Below are 9987 nucleotides of genomic sequence, written 5' to 3' on the forward strand. Positions count from 1 at the left end.
CTGCCCCTGCTGTCTCAGGGATGAGAGCACAAATCCCCTCGACTCCAGCTGGCCCCCTACTCGGTCACGGCCCCACCCAACACCCTTTCTGGTTCCCCACCACACAGGCAGGATTTGTCTACACTCGCGGCGCCCACCCCAGCCGGCCCAGCATGTGCTGCTTCCTGTACGCTTTTTGGCCCCTCAGCACCTGCAGGGCCTCTGTGGCTCAGCCTGTGGTTTTCTCTGTCACCCTTGTCCTCACTTCTCAGAGAAACTCTTGCTCTTCCTGATGCCGGCTCTTCTTTCCCTGCGCCGTGAACCCTCAGGGTTCCTCCCAGGCCCGTGGGCACCCCACACCCTCCTTGGGCTGAGTCACCCGCCCTTTGTGACTTCCAGGCCTCAACTGTGCCAGCAAGTCCCAGAGTCTCCCTGTGGGCCCCTGGCGGGCCAGCGGCCTCTGCAGCCGCTTTGGTTGTCTTCAAGGCACTGGGAGGTGTGGGAGGTGTGGGGATGGGGGTGGCCCCACAGTGGGTTCTGGAGCGAGGCACAAGCTCAAAGCCTGGCCCCGGCACCCAGCTTCTCAACCTTGGGCCTTTTTTTCCCCCCAGCAGTGTTGCGGGTGGAACGCAATGTCGTGCATGCTGAGGAAGCGCTCTAACACCAAGCTGCATTTCCGCCCCTCCCCCCCTTTTTTGGTGATACTAGGGCTGTTTTGTGAACCCAGGGCTTCACGCATGCTAGGCAAAGTGCTGTACCATTGAGCTACAATTCTAGCTGGTCCCAGACCTTTTTATTTATTTACTTATTTATTTTTTGGGGGAGGTACCGGGAATCAAACTCAGGACCTCATATTTGCCAGGAAGGTGCTGTGCCACTGAGCTAAATCCCTGGCCCCTTATTTTTTAGTTTTGAGACAAGATTGCCCAGACTAGCTTCATGCTTACTATCCTCCTGCTTCAGCCTCCCGAGTAGCTGGATTACAGCCATGTGCATGCATTCAGCAATCTTAGGCATTTTATTTTATTTTTAATTAATTTTTTTGTTTGTTTGTTTTTTGGTCTTTTTTGTTTGTTCGTTTGTTTTTCTGGTACTGGGAATCGAACTCACAACCTCGCACTTGCCAGGCAGGTGATGTGCCGCTGAGCTAATCCCCAGCCTGTTTTTTGGTCTTTTTGAGACAGGGTCTCACTATGCAGTTTAGGCTGGCAATGAACTCACTTTGTGGCCCAGGCTCTCTTTGAACTCACGGCAGTCCTCCTGCCTCAGCCTCCCAAGTGCTGGGACTACAGGTGTATGCCACCCTGCCCAGCTATTTATTTTTGAGACAGGGTCTCACTGTGTAGTTCACACTGCCCTTGAACTCACTACGTAGCCCAGGTTGGCCTTGAACTCATGTTGATTCTCCTGCCTCAGCCTGCTAAGTGCTGGGATTATAGGCATGTGCTACCCACCTTGGCTAATTTAGGCATTTAAAAAACTTTGTACCTTGATTTTCCCTTCCATAAAATGCCTACTCCATACATGTTTAAATGTTTTAATATTAATTCCCTAATCTTCCTCAGTATTTTCTCCCCAGAAGGAGACAGCCATGGCTATTGTCTTACATAGCGTCTTGCTTTCCCCAGCGCTGTCAGTCCCATGGGCAGTCCTCCTGGCCTTAAAGTGTCCCATCCCCCACGCTTCCCCAATCTCTGTCACCTAGGCCTTGCCTTGACTTTCTTTTTTCCTTTCGGGCCTCCACTCTTTGCCCCTCCAAATTATCCTTCCTTCATACAGAAGCTCTGACACATCTGACCTGGTCCTTCCCGGCTCTAACCCTTGCTGTGTCTTGAGAAGAAAGTCCAAGCTCCTTGGTTTGCAGTCAGGACCAAAAAGTCTACCCACCACAGCTACCCCACGGCAGCCACAGGCTGGGGCAGGCGTTTCCTAGACACACACACACACACACACACACACACTTGCTCTCCCTCACTTCTGTCTGGAGGTGTGTCCCCATTCCCATACTGTCCGTCTGAGGTCCACTCTCAGCGTCCCTCTCAGCCCACCCTTCCCTTGTCTGCCTCTTCAGGGTTCCACCGCTGGGTGGGGGAGGGGCCCCGCCTGGCACCCCACCCCCCATTCCAGCCGGGGCTAAGGTCTCCAACAACAGAACCAGAGCCACTCAGTGCCCACTGGAACCCATTCAGGGCGGACTGGGGCCCCTCGTCCCAAGCCAGAAGGGCTTTGGGGGAGGGGTGCAGCCCTTGGCAGACTCACCGTGTGGCCAAGGGGGGTGAGAGGCGCCAGGGAGGTAGGGGCTAACCTCGCAGGGAGAGGCGAGAGCGTGGTTCTGTTTCCCCCGCTGGGGGGCTGGCGGCGGAGTGGGAGGCCTTGGCGACGGAGCCTGTGGGCTGAGGGTCGGAGCAGGACGGCATCCGGTGGCAGGGGCGCCATGGCCACCATCCAGTCGGAGACTGACTGCTACGACATCATTGAGGTGCTGGGCAAGGGCACCTTTGGGGAGGTGGCCAAGGGCTGGCGGCGAAGCACCGGCGAGATGGTGGCCATCAAGATCCTGAAGAACGACGCGTACCGCAGCCGCATCATCAAGAACGAGCTGAAGCTGCTGCGCTGCATGCGGGGCCTGGACCCCGAGGAGGCCCACGTCATCCGCTTCCTGGAGTTCTTCCACGACGCCCTCAAGTTCTACCTGGTCTTCGAGCTGCTGGAGCAAAACCTCTTCGAGTTCCAGAAGGAGAACAACTTCGCACCCCTCCCTGCCCGCCACATCCGGACGGTCACCCTGCAGGTGCTCAGGGCCCTGGCGCGGCTCAAGGAGCTGGCCATCATCCACGCCGACCTCAAGCCGGAGAACATCATGCTGGTGGACCAGACCCGCTGCCCCTTCAGGGTGAAGGTGAGGGTGCCGCCCAGGCCCCAGTGCTTTTCCGTCTCCCGCCGTGGGGTCCCCCCACCACGCTGCCGCCCTCCCTGCCCTCTCCCATTGCCCACTCCTGTCCCCCTCAGGCCCCCAGGTCTCCCCGTCCCTCTCCACTTTCAACTCAGCTCCTTGGCTCAGTCCTGGCCTTGCGGGGCTGGCATTCTACAAGGGAGACAGAGTCACAAAGGAGTGAGAGGACACGGGACGGGAAGGGAAGGAGAGAAGACAAAGCCAGAGGAGAAGGTTGTGGGCTGCGGATCAGGGTGGGAGTGACGATGAGTGGAATTTTAGACATGGTGGTCAGGGAGACCTCCCTGAGAAGGTGACACTGGAAGGGAGTCCTGAGGAGGGAGAGAACTGTATAGACATGTGGAGGAAAAGCATCCAGGCAGAAGGAACAGCCAGTACAGAGGCCCCGAGGTAGGGTGTGCCGCAGTGTGTGTGCGCCAGGAACATGCAGGGGAGTCTGTGAGTAAACCTGAAGCCAAGTGAATGAGGTGCAGAGGGGGGAAATGAGATCAAGCCAGTGATGGGGGATGGGTGTGGTGGCACACTCCTGTAATCCCAGCGTTTGGGAGGCTGAGGCAGGAGAATTGCTGTAAGTCTGAGGCCAACCTGAAGTATTTAGCAATAGCGCCCCCGCCCCTCAAAAAAAGAAAAAAGGAGGTGATGGGGTGGGTTTTGCTTTGAGAGGCACAGCAGGGACCTTGGTTTTATTCTGTGGGAGATGGAGCCACGGACAGATGCTGAGTGGAGGAACGACATGGTCTAGCTCAGGTGTTCACAGGATGCCTCGGGCTGTGAGAGGGACGCAGGAGGCATGGGCTGGCCAGGACGGTAGGACACAGAGATGACCGAGTCTAGACACAGGTGGAGCTGTGGGTGGGCTCTGGGTAGATTTTGTTTGTTTGTTTGTTTGTTTGTTTTTCCGGTACCGGGAATCAAACTCATGACCTCGCGCTGACCAGGCAGGCGCTGTGCCGCTGAGCTAAATTCCCAGCCCCCGGGTAGATTTTGGAGCTGGGGACAACAGGACTCGTTGGTAGCCTGATACTAAGTGGGAGGGAGGCAGGGAGGACTTGAGGGGTTCAAGAGCCTGTTGGTCTGAGCAGCTGCAAGTGTGGCCGCAGTAATGTCACTGTCACCTTGTCCATCATTTACAAGAGGCCTCTCTGCACCTGGGCCTGTGCTGGGCACACTGGGCACCTCTGTTCCTCACCCTGCCACCCCCAGCCCTCTGCCACCCCAGCTCTGACCCTTCCGTCTGCTTATGGCTTTTTTTTCTTTTTTTTTTTTTTGGTACTGGGAGTCGAACCCAGGACCTTGCGCTTGCCAGGCGGGTGCTTGTGCCGCTGAGCTATATCCGCGGCCCCATGTCTGCTTATGGCTTTGTCACTGGTGATGGCTCCGGCGTGAAACCCCTTGAGAGCAGGCCTAGGCCTGGGCACCGCCCAGCTCCCAGCTGGACTCAGTGCTCGGTGAATGTATGGGAGACACAGACAGGAAAGGACAGATCCTTCTGCCCTGACACGTGCAAGGACAGAGACCCAGGGGAGGAGGGGCTTCTGCACACCCAGCAGCGGACACACAGCGCAGACTCCTAGCACTTAGCCAGCATTGGCACACAAGTCCTGTTTGTGGATGAACAGGCATTGGCCCAATGCCCAGAGTCACTCAGCCCCTCAGGGTCTGGGTCCCAGCAGGCTGGGCTCAGAATTGAAATTAATAACCATTGTACCACACTGCCTTCTGCAAACAGAAGTCAAGGAGCTAGACTCAGTGCAAAGGCCCTGGGTTAAAACTCTATTACCAAAAAGAAAAAGATAAAGAATGAGTCGATCAAAACCAAACAAACAAAGCCACGTGTGGTAGCGCACACCTGTCATCCCAGCACTTGGGAGGCTGAGGCAGCAGGATTGCCAAAAGTTTGAGGCCAGCCTGGGCTACAGAGTTAGTTCAGGGGCAACCTGAACTACACAGCAAGACCCTGTCTCAGGAAAAAAAAAAAAAAAGAAAATCAAAGAAACTCAAGAGAGGGAAACCAAGGCCTTTACCAAGATAAAGTAAGTCTGGCCAAGCATGGCAGTCACCACCACCACCCAGCCACAGGCATTGTTCTAAACCTGCAGAGACAAAGCATTGAACAGATCAGACAAAATCCCTATGCTACTGGGGAGAAAAGTGATAAAAAGTAAAATATAGCCAGGCGTAGGGACACACACCTGTAATCTCAGCATTCAGGAGGCTGAGGCAGGAGGATCTTTGTGAGTTTGAGGCCAGCCTGGGCTACACAGTGAGTTCAAGGCCAGCTTGAGCTACATAGCAAGACTTTGACTCAAACAAAACAAAAGAAGAAAGAAAATACACAGTGTGTAAAATAATGTTAAGACCTGGGCGTGGTGGCACATGCCACCACTCAGGAGGCTGAAGCAGGAGGATCATTGTGAGTTTAAGGCCAGCCTGGGCTACAAAGTGAGCTCAAGTCCAGCCTGAACTGCATAGGAAGACCCTGTGTCAAAAAGACAAAAAAAAAAAAAAAAAAAAAAAAAGATGTTAAAAGCAATAGTAAGCCAGGGGTACAGCTCAGTTGTGCAAGCACCTGCCTGACAAGCAGAAGGTCCTGAGTTCGATTCCCAGTACCAAAAAAAAAATAAAAAAATAAAAAAAAATAGATTGTTCCAAAAGCAATAGTGAAAATCAGAGCTAGAAAGGGGACAGGAAGGGTAGGGGCTGCTGTTTTTAACAGGACAGCCAGGAAGACCTCACTGAGGTGACAGGTGAGTGAAGAACTAAGGAAGAGATGGAGGAAGCCATGTGGATGCTGGAGGGAGAGTGTTGCAGGCAGAGGGAACAGCCCTGAGCAGGGAAGGTGTAGGTGTGCGAGCAATGGCGCGGAGGCCTGTGTGATGAAAGGAGGGTGTGCGGCTGGGGCACAGGGTGAGCAGATTGTGAATCTGTTAGAAGGCAGAGCCCAGTAGGATGTGTGGCTACACATGGAATCCCAGCACACTGGGAGGCTGAGGCAGGAGGATGGCAAGTGTGAGCTCAGCCTGGCTAATTTGGGAAGACTCTGTTTTGTTATTTCAAAAATAACAAAAAAGGAGCAGGAGATTTAGCTTAGTGCGAAGGCCCTGGGTTCAGTCCCTGGTCCTCAGAAAAAGAAAAAAGAGGGTGGAGCCAAACACGATGAGCTGTTAAGCAAGTTGCTAGGAGACAGAAAGAGAGCGGTCCCAACCCTCAGAGGCACAAGACCTAGTGGAAAAAATCAGACACAGGGAGCCAGACACAGCCCAGGCGCAATGGCTGGAAGACACAGATGGGGACACATACAGGAGGATCAGGAGACGGAGGCCCGCAGGCAGAGCCACATGACAGATACAGAAGCACAGCAGGTGCGAGGGGCCAGAAGGCCCAACTCGGCTGTCCCTGCCCCTCCACTGCCCATCTGCCCTTGTCTCCACCCCGTTACCCCCAGGTGATCGACTTCGGCTCAGCCAGCATTTTTAGCGAGGTGCGCTATGTGAAGGAGCCGTACATACAATCCCGCTTCTACCGGGCCCCCGAGATTCTGCTGGGGCTGCCCTTCTGCGAGAAGGTGGATGTGTGGTCCCTAGGCTGTGTCATGGCCGAGCTGCACCTGGGCTGGCCCCTCTACCCGGGCAACAGCGAGTACGACCAGGTGCGCTACATCTGCGAGACCCAGGGCCTTCCCAAGCCCCACCTGCTGCATGCCGCGCGCAAGGCCCATCACTTCTTCAAGCGGAACCCCCACCCTGACGCCACCAACCCCTGGCAGCTCAAGTCCTCGGCTGACTACCTGGCTGAGACCAAGGTAGGGGGGCGGGCTGGGTGAGAGCAGTCAGGTGGGGGCTGCTACATCAAGAACCATCTGGTTAGACCTTAGGGAGGACTAGAAGCTTGGGGTCGGCTGTGAGCGTTGTCACAGCAAGAAAATTCTGGGTGCGACCAAAGGTGTGACTGGAAACCTGAAGATCAGCTCTGGGGTTGCTGCAGCAAGACACCTCTAGTCAGGACTGCAGGGAGGACCGGAAGTTTGGGGGTCAGAGGTAAAGGGCTGCTGCAGCAGGAGGGATGTGGGTTATAGCACAAGCGTGCCAGTGAGATTAGGGCAGCTTCTCTGCCAGCTTTGGCTCCGGCCTTAGTAACTTGGGCAGCAGCAGGGACTTGAGTCAGACCACAGAGGACATGGGTGTGGGGCTGGACGTGAGTCACGACAGAAAGGGGGATGTGAGTGAGGCCCCGGTGTCTCTAGAAGTTCAGGGCAGCTTATCTGCTACCTCTGTGATTGCAGTCATCAAACCTATGCAGCAAGAGAACCTGGGTTGGACAGCAGTGGGGACCAGAAGTTTGGGGCCATGTGTGGAAACTTTCACAGCAGGAAGGGTCTGGGTGACACCAAGATGGGACTGAACGTTTATGGCAGATCCTCTGATAGCTCCGTGGCTGGGAGTCATCAAACGTGTGTACTAAGAAGGGCCTGGGTTTGACCGTTAGGGGGCCGGGCGGGCTGGGGTAAGGTGCGCAGGCTACAACAGCAACAAGGATCTGCAGTTGACTCCAGGGAAGACCGAAGTTGAAGGGCAGCCGTCTTGCTAGCTCTGGTAGGGGCTGGACCCATGCGCAGAGGCCTGGGGTGAGGCGTGGGGCTTGGAGGTAACAGGAGGACCAAGCAGCACAGCCACGCAGCCCTCCTGCAGCAGCAGGAAAGCTCTGGACTGGACAGGCGAGGGCCAATGTGAGGGATCGGGTGTGACCTGCTAGCAGCCAGCCAGCTCCACGTCGGGTCATAAGCAGAGCCGCAAGTGGGGTTCCTGTGTGGGTCCCGGAGCAGAGGCATGCAGGGCCCCAGGCCTGGACACATCTCCTTCTGGTGGTGCCCACCTGTGTCCCTCTAGGTACGTCCACTGGAGCGCCGAAAGTACACGCTCAAGTCCTTGGACCAGATTGAGACAGTGAACTGCGGCGGGGCTGCGGGGCGGCTGAGCTTCCCAGACCGGGAGGCGCTGGCGGAGCTTGCTGACCTCAAGAGCATGGTGGAGCTGATCAAGCGCATGCTGACGTGGGAGTCGCACGAGCGCATCAGCCCCAGCGCAGCCCTGCGCCACCCCTTCGTGACCATGCAGCAGCTGCGCACCACCCACGAGGGCACCCGCTACTACCAGCTGTCACTGCGGGGCTGCCGCCAGTCACTGCAGGTGGAGGGCAAGCCACCCCTGTCTGCTGCAGCCGGCGCTGAGGACGGGCCACCCTACTACCGTCTGGCTGAGGAAGAGGACGCCACCATGGGCAGGGGTGGCATGGCAAATGGCGGGTCCTTCTTCTGGGATGAGAAGGCACCCGGCATGCAAAGGGCCATCGACCAGCTGGACGATCTGAGCCTTCAGGAGGCCGGGTGTGGGCTGTGGGGTGAGGCCCACGCTGACACGGTTTCCGACATGCTGACCCCACTCAAGGCAGCCACCACTGGCTGCCGGGTCCCCAACTCAGGCCCAGAGCCCATTCTGGCCTTCTATGGCAGCCGCCTGGCAGGCCGCCACAAGACCTGCAAGCTGCCTTCGGGCTCCAAGTCCAACTCCAACTTCAGCAACCTCATCCGGCTGAGCCAGGCCTCGCCAGAGGATGACGGGCCCTGCCGGGGCAGCGGCTGGGAGGAAGGAGAGTGCCAAGGGGCCTCTGCCGAGCCACCTGCCATCCCACAGCGGGAGGGCGACGGGCCCAGCATCAAGGACACGGCCATGGAAGAGGAGGTAAACCGGCTGGGTGGCCGGGTGGGAGGTGTTAGGTCAGGGCCTGCCCAAGAGCTTGCTCTGGGGCGGGGGCGGATAAGCAGGCCTTGCTCCCACACTCCTGCATGTGTGCAGCTGGTACCGGGTCCAGAACACATTAGCCCACATTCAGGAAAAGGAGGAAGGAGGGGTCGGCAAACACTAACCTGCCCTCGCTAGGTGATCAGGCCCAGCACACACGACCTTCAGGACAGCACAAGCCATTCTACCCCGCCTTCACCTGAGCCCTGGGGAAGGTCTCGGCCTGCTCGTTTTAGGAGGACATGCGCCGGGAGACCAGCGTGAGCCTCTAGCTGATGTCCCGCTTCTCCTCCCCACAGAGGTCAGGCCCCGAGCTCTTCAATACCAACTGCTGTCCTGGAGAATGGCTAGGCGAGGCCGACTGGAGCACGCAGGGCATCAGGGGCCTTCGGGCTCAGGGGGTCCCCACCCGCCACCTCCACCCGCACACCACCCCCCGGGCCACCAGCTTTCTGCAGCACGTCGGTGGGCACCACTGATGGTGACCACACCCCTACCCACGACTGGGGGCTGCACCGGTTGGGCTGGCATCCCTTCTCATCCCGAACTGTTCCTCAGGGCTGTTCCCCGAACCCACAGATTATTCTTACACAAAGATAGTTATCCAGAATGCCCCCTTCCCCCAGCGCATGCCCCCAGGAAACAGGAGACCCCTGAGGTCTGGCCCGTGGCCCCCCTGGCCAGGGTCAGCAGGAAGAGGGCTGCACCCGTGGGCCCGAGCTCGCCCTGGTCTTGCTACTTCCGCCTATTTCAATAAAGAACTGTTCAGCAGTCCTGCCTCTTGCCTGGCCTCACTGCCTGAGGCCTGCTCTGACCCAGGGGATGGGCACCAGGCTGGCACCCAGGGCCTGGCTCTGCCATGCTGCACCCAGCTGGCCACTGGCTCAGGCTAGGGGCTGGGCTACGTGACGCTGGGAGGAAGAGGCTGTGCTTGGCGCATAAACCCATCCCCCACATACGCTAAGCACTTGCACATCCACCCCCAGATCATCTGAGTCTGCCAAATGCTGAAGTCTCACTGATCAGTGGTCTTTCCTTAATGTTACAGGCTTGACATGCTCTTGTACATGCCTGGGACATGCTAAGTGTAAATCTACCTGGCACATATAAATGCATGTGCGGCGCACACTCCAGGGTTCGGACATGCTGGCCCACCCCTGGGATATGGCCATGGTCCAATGCATGCTGTTCACCTGGAGCATGCTTAGTGTGTGGCACATGCTACCCCACACTAGCTACACACGTGCTCAGCCGGGG

At 57.2% G+C, this 9987-nt stretch overlaps 1 protein-coding gene across 2 annotated transcripts; it reads left to right on the forward strand.

Moving 5' to 3' along the window:
* Positions 1–1424: 1424 nt before the first annotated feature.
* Hipk4 (homeodomain interacting protein kinase 4) lies at positions 1425–9501 on the forward strand. 2 transcript variants are annotated; one of them, XM_005414056.2, is made up of 4 exons: positions 1433–2878; positions 6378–6734; positions 7819–8670; positions 9030–9501. In XM_005414056.2, exons 1-4 carry the CDS (start codon positions 2414–2416, stop codon positions 9207–9209), a joined length of 1854 nt encoding a protein of 617 aa, XP_005414113.1. In that variant the 5' UTR covers positions 1433–2413; the 3' UTR covers positions 9210–9501. The 2 variants fall into 2 exon arrangements, with proteins under 2 accessions (XP_005414112.1, XP_005414113.1); XM_005414055.2 differs by having other exon boundaries at positions 1425–2878; positions 7819–9123.
* The last annotated feature ends 486 nt before the right edge of the window (positions 9502–9987 follow it).

Source organism: Chinchilla lanigera, unplaced genomic scaffold (assembly GCF_000276665.1).
Source record: "Chinchilla lanigera isolate Chin_1 unplaced genomic scaffold, ChiLan1.0 scaffold00177, whole genome shotgun sequence".
Taxonomy (NCBI): Eukaryota; Metazoa; Chordata; class Mammalia; order Rodentia; family Chinchillidae; genus Chinchilla; species Chinchilla lanigera.